This window comes from Notamacropus eugenii, chromosome 1 (assembly GCF_028372415.1).
Source record: "Notamacropus eugenii isolate mMacEug1 chromosome 1, mMacEug1.pri_v2, whole genome shotgun sequence".
Lineage (NCBI taxonomy): Eukaryota > Metazoa > Chordata > Mammalia > Diprotodontia > Macropodidae > Notamacropus > Notamacropus eugenii.
In genome coordinates this window covers 501,214,324-501,240,051 of record NC_092872.1, presented here as the reverse complement: position 1 = coordinate 501,240,051, position 25,728 = coordinate 501,214,324, and the positions used below count along the sequence as shown (strand labels likewise).

The 25,728-nt window shown below is 40.6% G+C and overlaps 1 protein-coding gene and 1 long non-coding RNA gene across 5 annotated transcripts in view; one reads left to right on the top strand and one right to left on the bottom strand.

Annotated features, from left to right (window-relative positions):
* Nucleotides 1–6,439: 6,439 nt before the first annotated feature.
* LOC140519883 (uncharacterized) lies at nt 6,440–21,484 on the bottom strand. The gene is made up of 2 exons (XR_011972313.1): nt 21,351–21,484; nt 6,440–7,934 (listed from the first exon to the last, which is right to left on the bottom strand). It is a non-coding gene; the product is annotated as an uncharacterized lncRNA (long non-coding RNA).
* An 881-nt stretch (nt 21,485–22,365) lies between these two features.
* The window catches only part of LSM14B (LSM family member 14B), a 16,441-nt gene continuing 13,078 nt past the window's right edge, over nt 22,366–25,728 (top strand). For 2 of the 4 annotated variants that reach the window (XM_072633375.1, XM_072633373.1), the window contains exon 1: nt 22,366–22,973. In XM_072633375.1, the coding sequence (XP_072489476.1) occupies nt 22,847–22,973 (127 nt within the window). In that variant the 5' untranslated portion in view covers nt 22,366–22,846. The remainder of the gene's footprint in view (nt 22,974–25,728) is intronic. The other 2 variants (XM_072633377.1, XM_072633376.1) reach the window with 2 other exon arrangements.

Sequence of the window (25,728 nt, the reverse complement as noted above, 5' to 3'; positions counted from 1 at the left end):
AATCCAATGAAAGTAAGGTTTACTCATTCTCTCCTACCTCCTCCCTCTTCCCCTCAATTGTGTGACCTTTTTCTTGACTCTTCTGTGTGATAATTTATTATGTATCATCCCTTCATATTCAAGTCACCCTGTGCTATCCTCTATCTGTCAGTCTGTCTATCTATCTATTTTTCCTCCCACTACCTAAATACTAAGCAAGGTCTCATGAGTTACAAATATCATCTTTCCATGTAGGAATATAAACAGTTCAACTTTTAACAAGTCTCTTATGATTTCTCTTTCCTGTTTACCTCTTCATGCTTCTCTTGATTCTTGCGTCTGAAAGTCAAATTTTCTACTCAGCTCTGGTTTTTTCATTAAGAATGCTTGAAAGTTCTCTATTTCACTGAAGTTCCATTCCCCCCCCCTCCCCAAATGTAATACTCAATTTTGCTGGGTAGTTGATTCTTGGTTTCAATCCTAGCTCCTCTGACCTCCAGAATATCATATTCCAAGCCCTTTGATCCCTCAATTTAGAAGGTGCTAGATCTTGTGTTATCCTGATTGTATTTCCACAATATTTGAATTGTTTCTTTTGGGCTGCTTACAATATTTTCTCCTTGACTTGGGAACTCTGGAATTTGGTTACAATATTCTTAGGAGTTTTCCTTTTAGGATGTCTTTCCAGAGGTGGTCGGTGGATTCTTTCAATTTCTATTTTACCCTTTGAGTCTAAAATATCAGGGCAGTTTTCCTTGATAATTCCTAAAAGATGATGTCTAGGATTTTTATTTGATCATGGCTTTCAGGTAGTCCAATAATTATCTCTCCTGGATCTATTTTCCAAGTGTAGCAGTAAGCACCCCCGCATATACAAGAGGGCCTGCTGCACAGGTTCTTAGATCTGTTTTTCTAAAAGGAAAGCAACTTTTAGGAGGTCAACAATCTTCTTTAATTATATTCGCCAATAGAGAAAATACAAGCATAGAAATAAAGACCAACAGATGGGGCTTCCAAATGTCTGACCATAAGTAATACATATATCACAGATCAACAGACAGATCCAACTGTCTGACCATTACATACATACATAGCTACCAGAGAGAGAAGCACAAAAATCTGGGTTTTCAAAGATGGGGGGCTCCTTAGCAGAGTCTCATTTGGCCAAACACTTCCAATTAGTAAGCCCCAAAACAATATAAATATAGAATCCTTGACAATAAGTGCCTCACTAGAACTTAACAAAAGAAGTGAACCTTCCCACGAATCTCCCCTAATCAAGCTTTGGTAATGGGCTCCACCTGAGACCTATTAATGGAAGGCGAAGATCTTTAACTTTACATTAACATTACACCAGGTCAGTGGTTTTTCCAGTGAGATATTTCACATTGTCTTCTATTTTTTCATTCTTTTGGTTTTGTTTTATAATTTCTTGATTTCTCATAAAGTCATTAACTTTCATTTGCTCCATTTTAATTTTGAAAGAATTGTTTTCTTCAGTGATCTTTTGGACCTCCTTTTCCATTTGACTAATCCTGCTTTTTAGGGCATTCTTCTCCCCCTGGGCTTTTTGGACCTCGTTTGCCATTTGGGTTAGTCTATTTTTTAAAATATTATTTTCTTCAGTATTTTTTTTTTACTCTCTTTTAGCAAGCTGTTGACTTGTTTTTCATGATTTTCTTTTATTTCTTATTTCTTATTTCTCTTCCCAATTTTTCCTGTACTTCTCTTACTTGATTTTCAAAATCCTTTTTGAGCTCTCCCATGGCCTGTGATCAATTCATATTTTTCTTGGATATAGGAGCTTTGACTTTGTTGTCTTCTGGTTGTATGTTTTGACCTTCTTTGTCACCAAAGTTAGATTCTATTGTCTGACTTTTTTTCCTCTGTTTTTCCTTTTTTTCCTCTGTTTGTTCATCTGCCCAGCTAAATACTTGACTTTCTAACTCTTTGTCAAGGTAGACCTCTCCTTCCATTGGGGTTGGGAGTAGGGGTGGGTATACTGTCCCAGACTTCAGGGGTTTTATATCAGCTGCCTGATCCCCCAACCCCCACTGTCTATGCCCCACCCCCAGCTCTGGGGCCACCTCCTCTGCCCTGGGGCTGGACTCCAGCAGACTGTGCCCCTTCTCCACTCAAGTCTGACAGTTTTCCCACTGATCTTCTATGCTGTCTTTGGCATTGTGGGTTGAAAAGTTTGAAAAATGTCACAGCTGCCAATGATTCAGTCCCCTGGGGCCTGCTCAGGTCCATCTATATTGGTGTGGCCCATACCTGACTATGCTCAGCTCTGCTCTCAACCCAGTGCTACAGATGCTTCTAGGATGTCCTGGGCTGGAGATTTGCCTCACTCCATCACTTTGTGGGTTCTGCAGTTCTAGAATATGTTTAGTCATTTTTTACATGTATTTGCAGTGGTTTGGGGGAAGAGATCAAGCAAGTCCCTGCTTTTAGTCTGCCATCTTGGCTCTACCCCCTACTGCTCCTATTTCTAAGGATCTTGAATATATATGTCACTTTATTATAGGAGATCTTTAAAGGTGTATAATAATTGCTCTGCCAAAACAAATACTTTTTTTATAATGTACAAATAATATAGGGAGATCTTATGTTATCTGTACCTTCCTATCTGTGTAGAGATATGGTCTTCTGAAGAATATAATTCATGAAAGCCTGCCTGTCTCTTTCTTAAGAAAACCCTCAATGTGTGAATGATTATTCTCATAATGATTTTATGTAGATGAGAACCTAGGTATATGGGCTAGTAACTATATTTTCTTGGTAATAATTTCCATGACTTGTTATTAATAACTTGAGGGATTAATTCCTTAACAAAATCAAAATTAGATCTCTTCCAATACCAAGCTCCCCTAATCTATACTTGGTCTAATCTACTATTTTATCTTTTATTTTCTTTGATGCCTCTTCTTCTTGTAATCACAATGGGGACACTGGTGTTGAGTCTTAATGCATTGGTTATTATAGATATGAAAAAATACTTTGTTTTAGAGATTTTTACATTTTCTTTTTTCATTTCTAGTCCTTCCACTTTCACCTTTAAATGCCCCTGGGATGATGTGACTTAGTGTGAATAAATTCCTTGGGGTCAAAGGCTTTTTGGTTTTGTATTTTTATCCCTAGCACTTAGCATAGGGCTTTGCCTTTCAAATTCTTTAACAATGCTTGCTGAATTACTTCGAATTAAGTCAGGAAGCTTTCTGTAAGCTTGTGTTTCTTGTTACTGTTTCTTTCTGTTGTATGAGTTAATACTGATCATTTTCTTCCCATTCTCTACCACAAGATTTTATTAATGAGTTTCTCTCTTTAACTAGTGATGCTCTTACCTGTCATGTATCTCTTGGCAAAGAGATTTGAGTATTTTCTGTTACAGAAGGCTGTTTTGGTTTCCTCATTGTAGCATTTGATTTAATTTAGCAAAACTTCCTTGAGATGACCAGTGTAGGTATCTGTTCTTTTGTCAATTACCACGCCCCCCCCCCCCCCATTTGGTGTCAATTGTTTTAAATTTTTGTTTAAAATTATGGAAAGTTTTTTTATGAAGTTGCCTCAACTGTGTGCCATGTAAACTTTTTATTCTTTCTCCTGGTTTGAAATTAACACTGCTTTTTGCTCTAATAAGTTGATAGGTGACTATATACAGATAGCTGATGCAGAAATGATTCCTAATTCAGTAACTAGTCATTTCCTGCCTATACATTAAAATTTAGTCAATTTCATTTTTGTGGTCTTATTTTGGGCACAATGCCTCTTGACCTGCTTTTTTTTTTTCTAACTTTATTTTTTATTCTGAACTTAATATACACAGAGAGGGAGAGGACAGAGAAGGTCAAGACAATATTTTTTACGTACAAAATAGAACAGGAGAAAGGTTTTATATGTGAAATTGAGAATGTCTATTAGATACAGCTTATTTTTTAAAAAAGTAATAAATCTAATGTTACTTTTAAAGCTGTCTTTTCTCCCTCTGAAATGAACTTCTTGAAAAAAGTTTTCATAAAAAAATTCCATATATATCAAAATATTTATAGCAGCACTTTTTGGGATAGCAGAGAATTGAAAACAAAGTAGATGTCCATCAACTAGAGAAAGGCTAAAGAAATTGTGGTACGTGAATGTAATGGATTATATATATGTTTTAAGAAACTATGTGTGCAATGAATACAAAGCATGGAAAGATCTATGAGTTGATGCAGAGTAAAGAAAACAATATACACAATAATTACAACAGTGTGAGTGAAAAGAACCACACACAAAAATAAAAAGTGAATGTAATAAAATTATAAAGTTCAGCTATGACTTAAATTTATAGATATGTGAGGACATCCGCCAAACCCACCCCTTTGTGGAAGTGGAAGATCCACAGGTGTTACACATTCAACAGGTTTTCAGACTTTTTCAATGTACTGATCAGTTGTACTGATTATTTTTTCTCTTCTTTTTTTTTTGGTCTTAAAAAATATTATTTGTTACTGGAGAAGATGCAGGAAAATTGGAACGCTAATGCATTGTTGGTGGAATTGTGAACTGATCCAACCATTCCGAAAAGCAATCTGGAACTATCCCAAAGGGCTATAAAAATATATGTGCCCTTTGATCCAGCAATACCACTTCTAGGAGGGGCAGCTAAGTGGTGCAGTGGATAGAGCATCAATGCAGGAGTCAGGAGGACCTGAGTTCAAGTATCACCTCAGACACTTGACACTCACTAGCTGTGTGAGCTTGGGCAAGTCACTTAACTCCAACTGGGTCATCTCCAGCCATCCTGCTGAATATTTGGTCACTGGATTCAGATGGCTCTGGAGGAGCAGGCAAGAATTAGAAATTGAGGGAAAGCCCATCATTTGGGGAATGGCGGAACAAGTTGTGGTATATGAATGTAATGGAAAACTATTATGCTATAAGATATGATGAGGATGATAAGATGATGAGGAGGACTTCAGAAAAATTTGGAAAGACTTATATGAACTGATGTTGAGTGAAATGAGCAGGAACAAGAGAACACCGTACATAGCAACGGCCACATCATGGAATGCCTAGTATTGGTAGTCTTGGCTCTTCTTGGCAATTCAGGGATCTAGGACAACTCCAGGGGACTATCCAGAGAAGAAACTGTGTAGTCTGAATGCAGATTGAAGCATACTGTTTACTCTCTTTTTTTGTCATTTAGTTTTTTCTTTCTCATGGTTTCTTCCATTCATTCTAATTGTTTTTTACAACATGACTAATGTGAAAATGTTCAATGGAAATATATGGGTAGAGCCTTTATCAGATTGCACACTGTCTTGGGGAAGGTGTAGGAGAGGGAGTCAGTGAAAATTTTGAAAATCAAAAGCTCATGCAAGTGAATGTTGGAAACTAAAATTAAATAAATTAAAGGAAAAAAATACTATTTGTTACATGTGATGACTCTAGGATTGAAACAACAGAAAATATATTTTTAAATGATAAATGCTTATTTGAAAAAGAAATTTTTCAGGTTAAGATACAAAGTTTTGTATAATCTACAAATCTATGGCTTCTTTCATTTCATACTACTAAACTTTTTTCAAAGTATTCTTCATTATCCTCCCTTATGTGCACCTTTGCATTGAGGTTCTTAGGTATTAAAGTATGTGTTGACTTAATCAGGGAAATTTATCAAGTTTCTCATAACTTCTTTACCTTATTCTCTTCAATAAATGTTGGTGAATAAAGCAGCAATTACCTTCATGGTAGCCTTTTTATAAATGACTATCATGAGATGACCCTGTGTATAATAAAAGGATGGTTTTTGTCACCTCAAATCATGATGAAACCACCTCTTCTGACTTTTTTTTTGTTGCCTCTATTAGCTATAAGCCATCTTTCCATTTTGCTGCAACTTCCTATTTTCTTCTGGCTTCGTTTATCAAGAACGTCAAGACTGAAATGATTCTGTTCCTATAGGAGTAAAGACCATTCACTGGTCACTGAACATGGCTCTCACATTTAGAATTTGTAGGAAATAGAATAACTTTGGTTGCTTCAGGAAAGTAGGGCAAAGATTACCAGCTCCACCCATTCTTTTTCAGCCTTGTTCTTGAGTTGTTCTAAATGGCAATTGGGATATTAGAGAGGTGGAAAAGAATCTTTCCTCCTTCCTTTGCAAGTCTGCAAAATGATCTGAAAGGAACTTAGGCTAATTATCCAGAGGCGGGATAGGAATTAAAAGGATTTTGGACCAAAACTTAAATAAAAATTTGGACTAAGACACCCTGAGAACCAGTAGGGGAAAAGGAATTTAAAAGAAACTTTTTAAATGAGTAAGGGCTTCTTTAGCTAGCTAGATGGATAGCTAAGTGAAGGTGGCCAGGGTCTACAACATAAAAAAAACTAACGATAACACTTGCTAAACTACATAGCTTCCTCTAAGATAGTGGTTTCCAAGCTCTTTTTTATATGAAATAAATTATACAAACAATTTCCTTAGCTCATTTTATTCAAATGAAGTTAGTAATTTATTTCAATTTTATAACAGCCAAAATACAGTAAAAACAATAACAGATATTTATTGATTGATAAAATGCTTCATAATTTTTCCATTTTAATTTATAAAATAGTAACTCATAGTATCGTTAATGTAATGGGAAGGTTTATTTTTAGATGCAAAATTTCTCAAAATGTGGTCTCACTGATTATACTGCTGCTCATAATTCTTCAACCACTGAAGTCAATATTTTATCTTTATAACAACTGCAACAGAAAACCCCATTTCATACAAATAAGATGAATGTCAGCAAAATTTGTAAAACTTTGATAAAGCAAAGAAATGTTTATTCATCCATAGCTAAAGCATAAGCATTCAAGTCTTTGCCAACATATTATCAAGTATCAACCATTCTTGTTCATATGGAATAAAACCAAATGTATCATGTTAGTCCAAAACAAATAGTTTTCTTGCCTATTCAGGTTTAGAAATGCTATTTCCTGAAAGGAGTGAGAATTGCTTCTGTAAAGTAGTCAGGTAATAAAAAAGCAGTTCTTAACTTTCTTCTATTTCATTTGTAAGGCAGTCATATTTCAAATTGGTAAATGTATCAAAAATATACTTTTATAAATGTATTATACATAGCTTTAACTTTTTCATGAATGCAGGACCTTTATCTTTCAGGATTAGAGTTTAAATTTTGAGGACCTTGCATTGATTTATTTTGCTTAGTCAGTTTTTAAAATATCCACAAAATATAAATATTTTATGAGGAAATTTTTGTCCTAAAATGAATTAGCTTTATCTTTACAAGAATTATTCAGAAATGGCAATTTCCTCTTTTAATTTAAACAGTCTTCAAAGCACTTTGGCATAATAAAGTCAAACTGTATGACAATAGCATAGAATTTTTCTATGAGCTATAATTGTATCATGATAAATGCCTAAAGCAATATTAACACTCAGATCCTCCACCTTCAGAGTCCCAACTCTTTCTATTATATTATAGCACTTCTTTCTTTCATTATCTTCTTTCTATGTTATCCCATGTGAAGGATGTATGGGGTTGTCAGGGAGGACTAGCACCTCTGGTGTGAGGACTTGCCAAGCTCTTTTCAGGGCTGCTTATCTACCTTTGATGTCCACCTGTCACCCAACTCTCACCTGTGGCTCCAAAAACCTGCAGCATCCCCAGAGGCTACACTCCAGCAAACCATCCCTAAAGATGAGCTAAATCAGGTTGAGGGAAATTGACAGGCCTCAAACCTGTCAGGGAATTAAAGAGATGTCTACCCCAAACATGTGAAGACTTTCCCCAGTGGAATGGGCAGATGAGAACAATTTGTTCCAACGGCCATGAAAGTGACTGAAGCAGGTGCTATGGAGCACTTACAGCTTGGTCAAAGTCAAAGATGCCAAGGTCATCCACTGCATCCCAGGCCATATCCAGTAATCTTGACTTTTGTCTTTCCACTGGACATCTATGACTCTGGAAGAGAATAAAGCTGATGACTTTGTATAACTCTGCCTCACTGAAGTCCAATTCATGCACAAGTCAAGACATCACTCCATGATGTTACCGGTCCTCTTCAGAAATGAAGGACAAACAATTCCATGCCTCTAATCCAATTTTTACTTTTTCCCAATCTGTCTGTATCACACCCCCCACACCCACACCCCCTCCCACACTGGCTTTATCTCCATGGCTATCTCTCAAAAGTGTCCCTCAAAACCTATATAATACATTCTTTCCATTAGTCCTCCCTTCACGACCTCCCCTTTCAACCCTCTCTAATGTCCTACATTTTCCTTCCATCTATCCTCTTATTTTTTTCCATTTTTGATCAACTCAAGTGCATCTAGTTCCTTTCTTTACCTTATGGACCACACGTCCCCGCAATGTCTTTGAACTCCTTCAATGCTTCTCTAACCTGATTTCCCCATGACAACCCACCAATCTATTTACATGTCCATCCACACTGTCCCCAGATTACCATGTTTATAGGTATAGCCCAATCCCCCTAGTCATTTTTCATCCATAGGGCTTTTCCAACATCAAACAATAAAATGTATTATTTATATGAAAGAGGTTGATGCAATTCTTACAGTCAGGAGTATATGCAGTTTGAGAGTTGAATTTTTATAGGGTTTGGAGGCCCGTGTTAAAGCCAGTGACAAGCAAGACCATCTTCCCTTTCTCTGTCCCATCGCTCACCTCCAATCTTTGTGCTCATGTGCTTCCCTTCCTTTTGGTATCCTCTTGGCCAGACACTGAACCTCCCTCACACTCCTCACCTCAGCTGACAGGAAGCCAAAACCCCTTCTCCACACTGACCTTCACGCCCATTCCTCCCCTACCAGTGGTGGTGGGCTTCTGTAGGGCAGACCCTCCAATGCATCTTAATTTCTTGGCTTCGCCACCCATCCTGTAGCTGCCCCTTGAAACCTACAGGCTTCCTACATTTGTTGTGTTCCTCAATTAGGCTGTGAGCTCCTTGAGAGCAGGGACTGATTTTTTTTTTCTATTTGGGTCCCCAGAACTTAGCACATAATACGCATCTAAGAAATGCTGTTTAATAAATTTTTCATTCATTCAAGGGATCACAATATACATTCTCTCTCCCAATTCTCCTAAGAAAGGACCAAACCTTAGCATTTGGGGTACAACCTATGCCTAGAAAACACAGGGAAGTTAAGTGAGGAAGGAGTCTGAAACTTAGGCCTTTTTCTTTCTTTTTTCCTTTTTTTTTTTAAATTACGTTTGACCAGTTGAGCATACGATGTAACAACAAGTAACAAAGAAACAAAAACATTAAAAACTCTTACTCCAACAAATTTTTTGTCATAAAAGAAGGTTAAACTGTCTTTCTCAGATAAATACTTAATGTCCTTTCCTTAACTGATTCCAGCAAAATGAAGTGGACATCTAATTCTAATGCTTTCATCAGTTCATTGGGCCTTAGGATTTAGTCACCCAAGGCTTTTGTATTCACTTGACATAAACTCCTATGTGGAACTTAATGCCCAGAAGCTTGTCATAATTGAAACATGAATACATAGTACTCAGAAAAATGGGCTAGAATAGAAATTGCTATAAATTGAGGGATTTTTATTAATTATTATTATTATCCAGGCCACTGCAGACTAAGTGTCTAAATATCTGAGCCAGGTGATTCCTTGATATTCTACTATGTAAAATTACTACCATTTGTGAAAACATCAAAGAGAATAATTTGCAAAGTGAGACTCCCAAAACAAATCTGTTTTTTAATGTTCTAGCTACTTTAAAAAGATACAATTATTATTTATGCCTAATTGTCTATCAATTCATTCATTTAACAAATATTTATTGAGATCCTACTATGTGCTAGGACCAGGGTTTGGGTTTGCCCTAGATTAATTATACTCATTGTTTAAGGTGTACATGTTTCTACTCCTAACTGCAAGACACTTCTAGGAAAGTTTGAAAATTACTAGATAGAAACTGTTCCTTTGCTCATGTTTTGTTCTTCTCAACAACCTTTGGTCCTCAACCATTTCATGTTCTTCTTTGTTGTGGAGGCTTATATAAAAACACTGTATGTGTGCTTGCTATGTATTATTCCTCACTACCTCAAACCCTAATCCGCTCTTTGCTCGCCAGAGTAGTTAACTGAGCTGATAAAAGTGGAGGATTATGGGATTAAAAAGTAGGATCTATATACTCTTAAAAAACATTGTGTCCTAGGATACTGCTTTTCATCCCAAAGCTTCAAGCCACTTCTCCAAGTATTAATATCTTTATTATACAAATGGGAAAAGTCAGAGAGAGTTTTAAGTAGCTTATCCAGAATTGCACAAAATCAACAAGAGAGCTAGGGAGTAAGTGTAGTCTGAAGTGAGGATAGCATGGTATAGTAGAAAGTGTACTGTTACCCCCTCTACTCAATTAACTCCAGTGGCTCCCTCCAGGATCAATTATAAAATCTGTTTGGCCTTCAAAGTCTATACCTTTCCAGTCTCCTTATTCATTACTCTCTTCCCCCACTAATACTTTTTGATCCAATGACATTGGCCTTCTTGCTAATCCATCTCCCAATTCCAGGCATTTTCATTTACTCTTCCTCCATGTCTTGAATGCTGTCTCCCCTATCTACCTCCTGACCTCCTTTACTTCATTCAAGTCCCAGATAAAATTCCACCTTCTACAGGAAGCTATTCTCCATCTTTCTTGATTCTAGTGCCTCCCTTTTGTTGATTATTTCCAATTAATCTGGTATACAGCTTATTTGTACATTGTTGTTTGCATGTTGTTCCTATATTAGACTGTGAGCCCCTTGACAGCAGGGATCATATTACCTTTCTTTATATCCCTAAGGTTTAACAGTGCTTGGTACATAGTGGTTGCTTAATACTGAGTGACTGACATTGATCCTGTCACCTAATAGTTGTATGATCATAAATGAGACACTTTGCTGAGCTCAGTTTCCTCCTATGTAAAAGGAAAACAATATCACTTATGGTCCATGGTCCTGGGGGATCTCCTCCCATAAGGGGCTCTGACCCTTGGCTCACATAGACTGGATTAGTCCTGAAGAAGACTGAAAAGAAGTAAAGGGTTGAGGCTATGAAGTTAGATTAAAATATAATTAGGAAATATTTAATAAAAACAATAAAACATAGGTAACAAGTCAATGTGCAACTGTGGGGGTTCTTGTGTGTAACTTGTGACCTTGTTTCTGTTTGAGTTTGACACCATTGCTCTGGCTCATTACACATCTACCCCAGAAAAGAACTTCACGATGTGAAGTATGGCTACTGAGGTGATATCAAGTGTAGGTATGTATGTGTTTATACACATGTATGTATTTATTTATATTTATACACACACACATCTCCACTCCAGAAAATAACTGAGGCAAAAGACTCACAGATGTGGGTTAATGCCTACAGAAAACACTAACTCATAAGACTCATTACACTCTACTAGAAGTATGATTTTGTTAGACTTTTGTTAGACTTTAAAAAAAAAAAAAGTTGCAGCTGATATTCTGCATTCCTCCCAGATTTGGACTGGGTGAGTACCTAGAAAGGTCTAGGTTGCCTGGCAAGCAAGGCATGATTCTTCAGTCCTTCAAGTTCCAGGATGATCTATCATGTTGGTGGACCTCTTCTTTCAGAAGTACAGTTGTAGAAATCATCTCTCTCTAGGCAGATGGCAGCCAAATACAGAACTCCTGATCTTTCAGACCTATGAGGTTATTGCTAGTGTTGCAAATGTGCACTTCTCATGACTGCCAGTCACTGGCCTGTGATCATGGAAGAAAAATAAAGGCAGAAAATAGGGGGCCAGAGACTCAGACTCACTTAGCAAACACTTGCTCTTACTGCCAGATGTTTGTAGATGCTATGGCTGATAGGGGAGGAGTCATTTTCATCCTCCTATTAACTACAAAGTTTTGTGTGTGTGTGTGTGTGTGTGTGTGTGTGTGTGTGTGTGTGTGTGTGTGTGTGTGTGTCTGTGTCTGTGTTTGGGTGAAGGGGTGTTCCTCCTGACTCTGTCACCAACCATCTTTGACACAACCTCTCAGTAACAGGGACCAGGGCACTGATCAAGTGTTCCTGTGTCAGTCATCGCAGTAAAGATGCTAGAGAGCATGCCCGGTTTTGTGGGTGGAAGGGAAGTTCTTGTAATCATTTCTCTTACACATGCTACTTGCTAGAGATTAATGTTTTCTGTATTTTCAAACAAAATTCTTTATTTTGAACTTTAACGTTAAAAAAAAGCATTTCCATAAATACAACAGAATACAAAAAGAGGATTCATATCACTTGACTTTTCTTCTTATATACATTACTTTAAAAAGGAAAGCAAAAGAGAAAATGCTGCACAGTTTTCCAAATATGATCCAGTCTGATCTCCTTCATTTAATTCTGGGTTCAGTTCATGATCTAATTGTAGCACCTATGCATTACCAATATGGTATATGTAGACACATATGTCTACATATATACTGATAGTCTGCCTATAGGCAATAAATATTTTAAAAATCCATTTTGTATTTCTAGTGTGGTATGGCTATATTAATCTACTTTGAATGATTGCGGTTTTCACCGAGGAGGCCCACAGAATTGGGAGCACAACGTAATCAGTACAATGTTACTGATGAAAGAATACTACTACGGAACATGTCTATGTTCATTGCTTATTGGTAAAATGCTTCTCATAATCATGATTATGAATTGTTTTCACTCATTCTCCCTCCCTTTCCCTCATCCCCTGATGAAAGCTGAAGGTGCCAATAGTATCAGTGCTAAATAACATAATGGAAAGGGAAGGGACTAAGCCAGGGGTGGGAAACCTGTGGCCTCAAGGCCATATGTGACTCTCTAGATCTTCAAATGCGGTCCTTTGACTAAATTCAAATTTCACCGAACAAATTCCCTTATTAAAATGATTTGTTCTGTAAAACTTGAACTCAATCAAAATGTTGTACCTGAGGGCTTAGAAGGCTATATGTAGTCCCAAGACCACTGGTTCACCACTCCTGGTAAGCATTTACACAGTGCCTATATAGTGCTTACTGTGTTCCATGTACTTTGCTAACAAATATTCTTTTATGTGATCTTCACAACAACTTCACACAACATAATATATAAAATAATAAATCCAAAGTGATAGGTATTTAAATGTTTCCTGGAAGTCAATAGAGGTTGTTTTTAACATGCATATATGGATTATTAATACCTAAACAGAGAGAGTATAACTGGAGATAACATCCAGGCTGTAAAGGGGAGAGGACTCTCATAGGCCAGCTGGGCAGATGGTGCCACAAATGAGAAATGTTAACGAGCACTTTTCAAGAAAAGAAAGAAGGTCCTTTCAGGGGGTCCAGAAGGTCAAAACTAGTTTCATAATAATAAAAAGATGTTTTAATTTCTAGGATGGTAAATACTGATACATTCCTATACTCATACACAAATGTCCCGCATAAACAAAAGCTCTCTTGAGGTTCTCAATAACTGTTAAGAGTGTAAAGGAATCCTGAGGCAAAGAAGTTTGAGAAACACTGTTTCTGTGCCAAAGGCTAGAGAAAAGAAGCAGTAAAAAACAGAATTTCCTATAAGAGGAATAGGAGACCCACCAAGTTGATGGGGAAGGAGATCAAAAAGAAAGTTGAATTGTTTCGATTCAGTATTTCAAAACGACTGAATTTTAGAGTTAGGGGGGAAATCTGTAGCTATCTTATCCAAACCATAATTTATTGAGCAATTTATTATATGCAAAACACTATGCTGGCTTTGGGGACATAAAGACAGCTACCATACTGGCCTTGTTATCAAGGAGCTGAGTCAAAAAACCTGCATTCCATTCTGGGTTTTGCCACTTGCTACTTGTTGGAACCTTGGACAAGCAACTCAACATTTCTGACCCTCAGTTTCTTCCTCATCTTTAAAAGGAGAGAGTGGGACTAAATGACTTGAAAGTGCCCTTCTGGTTCTCTATCTATGATTCCTTGGTCTTATGATCTTAGTGGGTGAGTGACAAGTATATAAGACTTCAACATGTGGTAGAGTGAGCAAGGACAAAGAAAAGGTTGAGAGAAAGTGCTATGAGAAATTGGATGAGGGGAAAGATCCCTTTCACAAGGGGAAAGTGAGGAGAGAGGGAGACAAGTCAGGAAAAAAGTGGCATATTAGCTGGTCCTTGAAGGAAGGGACATCAAGAAGTGAACAGTGGGGTTGGGGCAGGGAAGTCATTACAGGTACACAGTATGACATGAGCAAAGGCACAGAGATAGGAAAAAAACAGGATAAAATAAGAGATGAAGAATAATCTATTTAGGTTGAAATGTAGAATACATGAAAAAGAATAGTAAGAAATAAAGCCAGCCAGGAAGATTGGAGCCAGATTGTGGGGGACCTTGAATGCCTGAGTTGGGAGTTTTTATTTCATTAGGAAATGAGAAGCCAGTTTCTGAGTAAAGAGGTTGTTGTGTTTATCCTTCCTTTCTCAAAGAGGACCATGACATCAAGGTGATGACATGACTTGCAACTGACTTCAATTTAAGTGAGGGAGGGCTGTGCAAGGTCACCAACCTCACTTTCTTCTCCTGAGCCATCTGGGTCCAGTGGCATGATATTCATCAGGATGACTGGAGATGGCCCAGGATGCAATGGGAAGGGTTGGAGAGGTAAATACAGGAAAGATAGAGGAATGATAGAGGAACCCCAAGACTGCAATTTCCTGCATGGGCCATCTGGAAAAGAATTCGAGGACTCAAGCATTGTAGAGGTCAAGGTGATAAAGATTTATTATGCTTTTCAGAGGGCAAGAGTTCTTAGGGAACCTGCAACCTTAGAGGGGTACAAATAAAGTTTATATAACATATAACATGTGCCAAATGTGATGACTAGGTGATTCAGGGCAGGATTAGGGAGTGGCTAAGACGTGGTTAGTTCTTAAAGGAACATTGACTTTTAGTATCTACTGCACAAGTATTTTACACAGAGTTCATCAGGAAATAGCCCAAGGTGGAGAGCTACCTGAAGTACCATAGTAATAGTGGTTCACTAGGAAGATTACTTGAGTAATGGAATAGAGGACATACTGAGGGGAGATACTGTACATGGGAAGACCATTTTGGAAATTCAGTTTAGGAAAGAAGAAACAAGGACATATAAAAATATCAGGATGATTTTCACTAGAAGTTTCTCAGCTTCTAGGAAAGGAAATGACTTTTTAGGAGATATATCTAGGAGAACTGTAATAAGGAACTTGACCTGGAGCTGAACAGTGGAAGTAGGAGAGCAAGAAAAACCTTTACAGTAAGGGACAAAATCTAGAGGAATGAACCAATGAAATAATGTGTAACTAACTGGTGCAGAAGGTACCAGAAATTTCTTCCTATCAGAGTCGAGTGTAATAGAGTACTTCATCTGTGCATACTCGTAATTCAGTGGTCAGTATAGGAGAAAAGACACCTTGAGCAAATTAGAAAAGGGAGAAGACAGACCAGAACTTCATTCTCTGATGAGGAATTCTCCTCACTTTGGACCCTATTGTAGTGATAGTAAAGCCAAGAATCATCAGTGGTAAGATGGTAGAATAAGGTTAAACAGCAGGAAAGGTACTGATCTTTTTACACGTAAAAAAATTCCTCTTCAGTCTCTTTTAGTACTGGAGTGATGCATATAGGGAAAGAAAGGAAGAAGAGCTTTAAATCAGTTCATCTTCCAGGCATATGGTATAAAAATTGATGCTTTTAAGGGAATATCCCGAAAAAACAATCATATAAATACACTGAATTATAGAAGTGATGACAGATACTGATATTTTAAAATGATTAGAGAAAGTTAATAGATATTTCTCTTCCTTATGGAAAGAGGCAGCCTTAGCAGGTCCTGACATAAAGATGAGATCACCATTTTTCATAAACAAGGAAACCCAGGATTTCAGAAACAGAATTTTTTCTCTAAGGCTAACCCAGGCTGCTAAACATGGCAGAATGACTTTCAATTATATACTTTTTTCCCCCAAGAAAGAAATGTTAATCAGATTCTTTCTCCTACTTTTTATGGTTATCACTGATGTTTTCTAAATATGTCATTTTCATATTTCTAGGGTGAAAGGTTCAGCATTTACCCTGATTAGATGTAACACAAGAAATTTGCAAGATTTAAAGGGTATATTTTCTTCTCTGTGATAGTTCACGACTCCCGTTAGCTCTCAGGAGACAAAAGACAAGTGCACTTTAAAAGATTAGGGCACTAGAAAGTTTAAAAATAATTTTTAAAGGTTTTCTTTTGCTTTTAAAGAACATTTCCTTATCACAAGAAACTTAGCCTTTCAAATTCAGAGCTCCAACAATTCTGAAGTTTCAGTCACTGGGACAACAGCAAAGATTCAGAAGGGCGACAAAGAAGGAGAAGGTAGAAATGAAGAGGTAGGGAGGAAAAATAGAAGTGGAAGAGATAACAAGAGTCCAGTCCTAATGGCAGAAAGGGCTTCTCTACTGACATTCATTGTTAGAAAGTAAGTGGTATAGTAGAAAGAACACTGGATTTGGAGACCAAGAATCTGGATTAAAATTCTTGGTCTACCACTCATTGTAAACTGGAGTAATTCCCATAACCTCTCTGCGTCTCCATTTCCTCAACTACAAAAACAAGGGGATTGGCCTAGACTATTTCCTAAACATCCTTTCAATATTAAATCCTATGATGCTAAAATTCTGAATCTCTAAATCCTTTATAAGACAAAACCAGGCAGTTGATTGTCCATAACTCCTCAGAACTAGAGGAAGTGGTTTTAAATACAGCAAAAGAGTCAAGTTAGACATTAAGAAAACTTCTTGAAGGTAAGAGAGAAAACACACTGAGTAGTTTTTTTCTCTTATGTTACACCAGAGCCCAAAGAACGGGGCATAAAAAAGGGGCAGAAAAGGACCTTGGGGTTAACTCCTATTCTTTCTCCCCTATGTCTCAGCATGTCCTCCTTCCCAGAAGGCCTTCTACTCTTCTCCAGGCTAATCAATGTTCATTACTATCTTTAAAAGCTGTTGCAAAACACCCCTCCTCTTAAAAAAAAAAAAAAAGCATATCTAACTCCTCTATTGGGTTCCTTCATTACTTATAAGCAGACTACAATGTACTCCATATGTTGCTTTGTGTTGCTCTTATCCCATCATATGCGTTTAAAAATTATAGAATACTAGAACTCCACAGTTAGAAGGGATGTCAAACAGCATCTAGCCTAACCCAGACTTGAGCAGGAATCTCCTCTACAATATCCTCAGCAAGTGGATTTTACAGTCCACTTGAAGACCTCCAGTTATCTCATCTGTAATATGATGGGGCAAGTTAAGTGACCTTTAAGGACACTCTTAAATTCTTACACTCTGTGAAACCATGAAAACCATTCTTGGGCAGCCCATTTCACTTTCTAATTCTTTAATATCAACATTTTATATTTCCATAGTGTACTTTATTTTTTATACATTTCCACATCCAATATCTCAGGTGATTATTACAAAAACAAAGTGAGGTAGGTAGGGGGCAGGTACTATTGTCCCAATTTTGTAAGCAATATGGTGTGACAGAGACAGTACTGGTTTCCACCATCAAGAGGCTTAAGTTGATTTCCAGCTCTGACACTTACTATCCATGTGAACTTGGGCAAGTCACTTAACTGCTTTGTGCCTGTTTCATCTTCAAAATGGCAACAATGTTTGTTATAAACATTATTATTTTATTATTATTTTAATTAAGATTATAGGCTACAGAGCACGGGGTTGATCTTGACTGATAGAGAGAATGCTTTCTCAATAAGATTCTCTCCAATTTATTCTATCTCATTTGTACGTTGTTTTCCCCAATTAGAATGTGAGCTCCTTGAGTAGAACAACTGTTTTCGGTTTCTGCCTTCCTTTGTAACCACAGCTTAGCATCATTCCTGACATATAGTAGGCACTTAATAAGGGATGGTTGACTTGACTTTCTTGAAAGAAGAGTTCCCTACACTAATGAAATTAAAGAGATCTGGCTTAAAAAAAAGTTAAGTATTACTATTATTTTACAGTTGAAGAACCTATTCAATGTAGAGGTTACAAGGGACTTGCCCTGAGTCCTGCACTGCAGGTTGATTATAGGTCTCCAGACTCCTAGTCCAGAGCTCTTTTTACTAAACCAATAATTCTGTAATTCTATGGTCTGCTTGTATTTTGTTTCCAGACCAAATCCAGATTTTCAAAATAAGATTTTCAGATTATACACTAGTTTGGTAAGCTAATTTGGTGGGGGGAGTGGGGTAGGCAGGAAGTTGGTTAGTTCACAGGGCAAGTATGCTCCCTAATCTGGAAAACAAAATGAAACCAAACAAATCAAGCTTAGAAAAGTCAGATTTAAGGCATCTCCACAGCTCAGATTTCTTTTTTAAACTATCCCAGCTGGCCTTAAGTGTAGATGGCCTGCACTATCTTCTGGGTATCTCAACTCTGGTTGAATTAGAATTGGTTTTACCTGTATCCCTTTGTTCATTTTGGATCTTGAAAACAAGTTATATTTTTAGCTCTTAGCCTTGCTCTGGCATTCATGTGGTAGTTAATGTCCTCAGGTGCAAACCCAGTGACTCATGCTGCCCTGTGGGGGGGCTACAAAGGGGACCCTTTGGGTCACTCAGTGCATTTGGTCACCGGGACTGATTAGTAATGCTTCAAGGGTCTCAAATCCTACTTTCCTTCCCAGAAAGTTAGTTGTTACTTCAAACTTTCCCCTTCTGCTCTTGGTCCCCTTGTGCATGTATCTCAGGAAACCAACTCCCAAAAATAGTTTCAGCTCACAGACCAAGGAGTCAAACACCTGTTCTAGTTGTTTTTGTCTTCTAGAACTGTGTTATAGTTCGGGTTGTGATGCTGAATAGCCTTGGACAAGTCACATCCTTTCTCTGGGCTTCACTTTCTTCATCTACATGGTGGGTGGGGCAGGTTAGATGGATTAGGATGGGTTAAACAAGATTGCCTCTAAGGTTTCTTATAGCTCTAAATTCTACAATCTTATAATTAAGTTTAACTATACAAAAAAATAAAATAAAATTCTTCACCTGAACTTAGTCTGAATGAGACCAACATCTGGAAGAGTTATTTGATCACAGAAAGTGCTACAAGGTCCTTTCTACTTGCTCAACCCTATGAGATGTGATATTGATATCTATGCTGCCTCTGTGTTTCTTCTTTTAGGATTGACGAGACCGAGAGGCAGTACAGTATACTGAAAAGTGCAATGGTCTTCAGTTAGAGGGTCTGAGTCCAGGTCCTGACTCCTAAATGTCTTATGTGACTGAGGTCAAATCACTTAACCTCTGATCTTCAGCTTCCTCATCTGTAAAACGGTATTATCTTTCCCATAAGAGAAGGGTACTTAACCTTAGTGTTATTGATTCTTTTGATTGTCTGGTAAAGGCTATGGACCCCTTCTGAAAATGTTAAGTGCATAAACTACATAGGATTACAAAGGAAACAATCATATTGACATAGTCATCAAAAGATTTTTTAAAAACAAGTTTGCATATCTCAGATTTAGAACCTTTGCAAATCCTCCATTTTATCAAACCCTTACTTCTGTCAAGGTATTCCAATCTTCCAGGTTCATATGCAAGTTCCCTATATCAATAAAAATCATAGCTCCATTCCTTATCCCTAATAGATGCAGAGCACTGGTGATAGCCACTAGCAAATGCACAGTTTAGAGAGACAAGGTCCCAATCTTTAAGGAACTTAGGGAATAAGATATCAACACAGATAACTATGAAAGATAACAACATTACAGGAAAAGTGCAGTTACAAAACAAAGAACTATGTAAAGTTTGAGGGAGAAGATCATTCCCAGTTGGGGAGGAGTATATCAGAGAAAGAAGAAGCAGGGACTTTTTTGTGGAGCTTTAAAGGGTGAGTTCAAGAGACAAAAATGGGGAAAGACCATTCCAAGCATAAGGAACAGTCTGAGTAAAGGAAAACAATTCATTAGATTCAATCTGTCCCTGGCCAAAAGCCCATTTATTCTTGAACTTTAAAGAGAGAAATGATTGCATCAGTTTTCTAGCAATTTTCCAAAAGCCAAATTTGGAAAGAATCCAATTCAATGAGCATTTATCAAGTACCCAATATATACATATATATGGCTTATATTTTATTAGGTGGAGACAACATATACACAGATAAGGCTAGAGAGATAGGGCCTGGACTTGCAAATTTCTTGGTGTAGGGAACTCCAGATGAGGAAACTCTTTTTACCAATCTAAGTTGGCACTTTCTTTGAAATTCAAAGTCTCAGAGAGTTACCTAGGAGACTGAAAAGTTAAATGACTTAATCAAGGTCAAACAACCATCGAGGCAGACTTGAACTCGGGTCTTCCCCAGCTCCTACAGCCAGAAAACACAAATAATAACTGGGGAGATGAGGAAAATCTTCCTGAAGAGGCGGTACTTGAGCTGAGCCTAGTAGTGAGCTGGGGCAGAAGTGAGGAGGAAGAGCACTCTAGGCACAGGGAATATGGAAATACTTTAAAGGGCACCAATAGGCCAGTGTGGCTGTAACATATAGATATGAGGAAAAGTAATTTGAAATGAATCTGGAAGCAATGGAAAGCAACTGAAGCTTTTGAACAGTTAAGTAACAAGGTCAGACCCATATTTTAGTAATCAGTTTTGCAGTTGTGCAGATCATAAATTGGAAACGGGAGAGACCAGTCAAGGAGATCAATTAGGACACTACTGTAAACTTAGTTAATGGAAGAGGCATTGAAACAAGTTGGTACTCCACTAACTAGAGCCAAAGATAATTAGGAAAACGTTGTGAAGGTAGAATAATAAAGAAATCTCTAGATGGGAACTAGGGGAGGAATAATGAAGAGTGGGAAATGACTTTGAGGTTCAGAACCTGAAGGAAGGGTGGTGGTATTCTCAACAGAAACAGGGAAGACTGGAGAAAGGGGAATGTGGAAATTAGGTTTCTCTTTGAAACTGAGACCGAAATGGAAGGACTTTTTGAATGTGAAAGGGAATTTTTAGGTCCACCTCAAAAACTCCCAGGACGCGTATTATCAGTCCACATTTATCAGTCTCCACCTCTTCCCCTTCAATTGGACGTTTTCAGGTTAATTCAGACAAAAGCAAGTGATCTTTATTTAATATATAGGCAAGTGCTGCCCTTTAAATCTGACATAAAGTACTTAATAAACGTTAAATAATAAATCATTACATTATTGGGGCCAGTAAAATCTACATTTGTAGCCCTGAAAGCCGATTGGCCCAAAGGGCCTGCCTGCGGACCAGCATTGTGATGTCACTCCCTCTCCGCGGCTTCCAACAGGTAGGCCCCGAGCAGGGGCCCCAAGGCAGTCTCCTTTTCCGAATCGTCTTCCCCTTACCTGTCACCGTCTCCCCAGCCACCGGACGTGTGCAATGAGTGCCTCCCCGTGGTATCTCGTCCTCCTTCCGTCTGGTAGAAAAGCCTCCTGAGCCGGCGCTTTGAGGTCTAGAAAGCCCACGCCCGGAACGCATCCCGAGATGCGGGAAGAGCCTCACGCGGCCCCACGCCGGCCTGGGCGTTTCAGGCGGAGACGCCGGGGAAGGTGGAGCAGCCGGTAAGACACCAGGCCTGACTCATTTCCGGGGAAGACAGGTTGGGAGTTCGGCCTTCTCGGTCTAGAACGCCCCTCGCCCCCTCCCCCGCCCCACTACTCCCACCTCTTCTATCGACCACCCTTCAACGCCAAAGAAAGCAAACATCCAGAGAAAACCCGTCGAGAAAAGCGCTCCATCTACCGCTCTCTGTCCCAGGGCCTCTGGCTTTGAAATCCTCCGTCTTCGTATCTGGAGTGTCAGAGCGGGCCTCACAGCTACTGCTTCAGTGAGGGCCGGAGCCCCGGTCTCTGGATTCGTGGGTCAGGGCCCGAGGAGGGAAGCCTGAGCGCGGCCTCCACTCCCGATACTAGAGGAGTGCGACTACGCAGCCACCCCGCAGACCTCGGCCCAGCGAAGAAGCCGAGAAGAAGCACTTGGCCCCGCCGCGCAGGCTGGCTCAGGCTACCTCCTCCGCTAGGCGGGAGCAAAGGGGCGGGGAAAAGAAGACGGGGGGGGGGGGGCACTCGCTGGAGAACAGCGAGGGAGGGAGGGCCAGGCTGGAGGCCAGGCCCCCTTTAGAGTGACCCCGCCCTGGCTTGGACAGCTTACAGAAACCTCGGCCCCAGGTGACCCCTTCCCTGCCCTCCCCTAGGGGTGTGCAACAGTGCCAAGCTCCGCCTCCTAGCTATCAGAATCAACTGCGACCCCATGAAGCTACGAGCTGGAGAACGCACCGCCTCCCCGTCCTTATACCCACTCCCAGGCACGCGCCTCCTTGGCTCCCACTGAGCCGCAGCTGCGCACAACTCCGCTCTTAGTTTATTTGTCCCCGCCCACCTCCAGGTCCACCATCTCGCTGCCGCGCCGGCGCAGACGCTGCGCACGTCGGGAAGGGGGCCGGAGGGTGGGTGGAGGGAAGGCAGAACAGTACTAACAACCACAAACCTTTCCTCATCGCGCTTCTCCTTCCAGCCTCTGCGCAGGCGCAGGGCGTGGAGTTTCCCAATCCCACGGCTGGCCCCCGCCACCATATTTAAAGGGCGGCAAGTGCGGCGGGTCGGTCCGCAGTGTGCGTGCGTGGGAGCGGAGCGCGGAGCGCGCAGCGCAGTCGGGGAACACCCGGATGTGGCGCTCCTCTCCCTCCGCCCCCCCGCGCTCCCCCTCCCTCCCCTCCCCCCAGAGGCCCAGGGCCCACAGGCAGCGGCGGGAGGTTGAGGTAGCTGCGGCGGCTTCAGTGCTTGTGCGGTGAGGAAGGCCGAGCGGTCCCCGGGCCAGGCCTTGGCCCCGGCCGGCCGTGGCCATGAGCGGCTCGTCGGGCACCCCATACCTGGGCAGTAAGATCAGCCTCATCTCCAAGGCGCAGATCCGCTACGAGGGCATCCTCTACACCATCGACACGGACAACTCTACCGTGGCCCTCGCCAAAGGTACCGGACCCATTGGGCCCCAGACCTCCCGCCCCCAGCTCGGCCCGGCCCGCGCCGGCTTTCGCCTCAGCCTGGCCCGCGCCGTTCCTCCCTCCCCCCACCCCGCTCGGATCTTGGCCAGTGTCCCCTCCCCCCACCGGGACCCTCCCCCCACGGGGCCCGTCCTGCTCCAGGCCGCAGCCGCAGCTGACCCGCATTCTCCCCCTCACAGACCCTCCTTTGAGGCCAAGACTCGACCCTTCCCCTCATCGCTCCCCGCAGCCGCAGTTTTTGCAGCCCTTCTCCCCGCCCTCCACCCCAGACCCCCTCGGGGCACCACTTTTAGCTCCCCCAAACCTTTTTTTTCTGGAGTCCAGAAGCCTTCCCTTCTGGCACCTCTGAAACCCCCACCCCCTCCTCCCCATTTCTCGGGTGCCTCGGGTCTGCTTCCAGTGGGAGGCTGGGATTTAGTTATCAGCCCTCGCTGTCAGCTGCTCCTTTAGGAGAGGACGGACAGCCTTCCAGTTCCCTTCCGCAGCTCTCCCTCGTCCTCTTCTTAGGTTGCCGATGTCTGCTTTTTCCCAGCCTTGGGCCTAAGTGAACTCGGTCCGTATTCTTCCGTCTTCGGAGAACGGCAGCCCCTCAGCCGCGTACACGGCTTGTAATCGCCCCTGCTGCACCCCTAACCACTCTCCCCCACGCAGAAGCTCCCCTTTCTGAGGCTCGCCTGCAGTGGGATTGGACCCTTTCTCCCTCTCACCCACAGGCACAGATGCCGACATAAAATATTTGCCGATCGTCCACTTAGGGCTTTTCTCTTCCCACCCCTTGGGGATATCTCCTTACGGTTTTCCAGCCGGCCCCTGTGGCCCTGTGCCCAAAAGAGAAGGTGGTGATAGCTGGAAGAGGAAGGTCTTTGTGCCCTAATCTTGTGGCCTTCCGAGCTAGCCCTCTTATAAGCCTCTTTGGTTTGGACCAAAAGTGCCTTGGGGCAGCTGGTGGACCCCAGAGCTTCCCTTTGCCCTCTTTGGCTTCCCCCTCCCTTGTCCCTAGCCCACTTAACACTTCTACTGAATTTGAGGATTTCCCTGCCCTGCAGCAGTACTCCGGCACATGTGCACAGTGGTCTCAGAACTTCCCTGCACTGGAGCCTTGTGTTATGCCGAGCCTTCTAGATCTCTGGCCCGCTAAGCCCAGGCAATAAATACCTAGGGGGCTTAGGGTAAGAGGGGGTGGATGGGGGTAACTAGCCCTGGCTTCAGCTTTGGCATTATTTCTTTAAGTATGCCTTGCAACACTCCCTCCCCCCCACCCCCCACTTCAGCTGTTTCTGGTCTATCTTTTGTAGATGTTTCTTCCAGAACAATGAAGGTGCTTAGTGGGGTGATGTGAAGGAAGCTTTTATATAGCTCTTTAGGTTATGTATGTATATGTATATGTGTGTGTGTATATGTATACATATACACATATATAGATATATGTGTCTCTGTATATTCATATATGTGTGTATACATATAAATAGAGGCCATCTCATTCTACCCAAACATCGGGGGAAGAGGGAGGTGCTGTTACTCTTATTTTGCCAATGCAGAAACTGAGAGATGTTGTTAGTTGCCCCTGGGTTAGGCAGCTAGTAAAGATCTGAGGCAGGTGTACACTAGAACCTGAAGAACCTACTTGGGAATGGGTGTGGGGCATGTGAAGGACTAGATTGATGTAGGCTTCTGGAACCAATTAAAGTGCTCAGACCTTGAGACTGCATAAATTCCAGGTTTTAAGATGCAAAGATAGGCTGTCTGCTTTTGAATGGGACTCCCTCTTCTATTCATTTCACATTTTTGAACTGCCCAATGAGTGTAAGACACTTTTGTCTTCCAGCGCCTTTCTCTTTCCCCTTTGACACCCCCCGCCCAATATATAAGTTAAAGTTGTATTTTCTGTCCTTGTCTTTATTGTGATAAGCCCTACCAATCTGACTTGGACCCCTAAAAAAAAAGGCATCAGTTTAAGTAAAATTTAACAGTGAAAGGGTTTCCTTTGTGGCTGTTGCTGTGGTATGTTTTGTATATTGTATGAAGGTAAAGACAAAAGATGGCTCTTTTGTGATGTCTACTCTCCACTGAAGGAAGTTTAAGGGGCTGATGAAGTAGGGTGGGTAGTAATCTGACTAGATTCTGGAGTTGGCAGTTCTTTTACAATTTGCTTACTGGGCACCCTGCTTGTCTTGTGGTATTGGCAAAAGAAGAACAATCTGTCAAACTGGTTTCTTGTATTGGGGGAGGTGACAGGTCTTCAGGATACAGTTAGTATGGCCTGTTACAATCTTATATTGCTCTACATGCTTGAATAGTTGTTAAATGAAGACATTTCATTTTTTTAATGTATATTTAGGCATCCTAAGTGTATGTGCATACACTTAACTTATGGTCCCAGCTCTTTGAGCATAATGTCTGAAACTTGTAAAAGGGAAAACTGAAACATAGCAATCATGTTGTACCAGATCAATCTCTAGAATTAAAGGATCCCTGAAGCCCATAATTTACAGAAAGAGGCTGACCCTTTGTTCCTGGCCCAGTGAGAACCTGTTATTAGTAGAACTGTGAAATTCTCAAGTACTACCTCAGGTGATGCCAGTTATCGGTGCCTAATGCATCCCATTTGTTCTAGATTCATTGATCTGAGAGACGAATTTACTATTGGCCCACATTCTGGATGCATTTTAAGTATTTATTTATATTGTCACAGAACATTAGATGGCATTGAAATTTTAATTCTC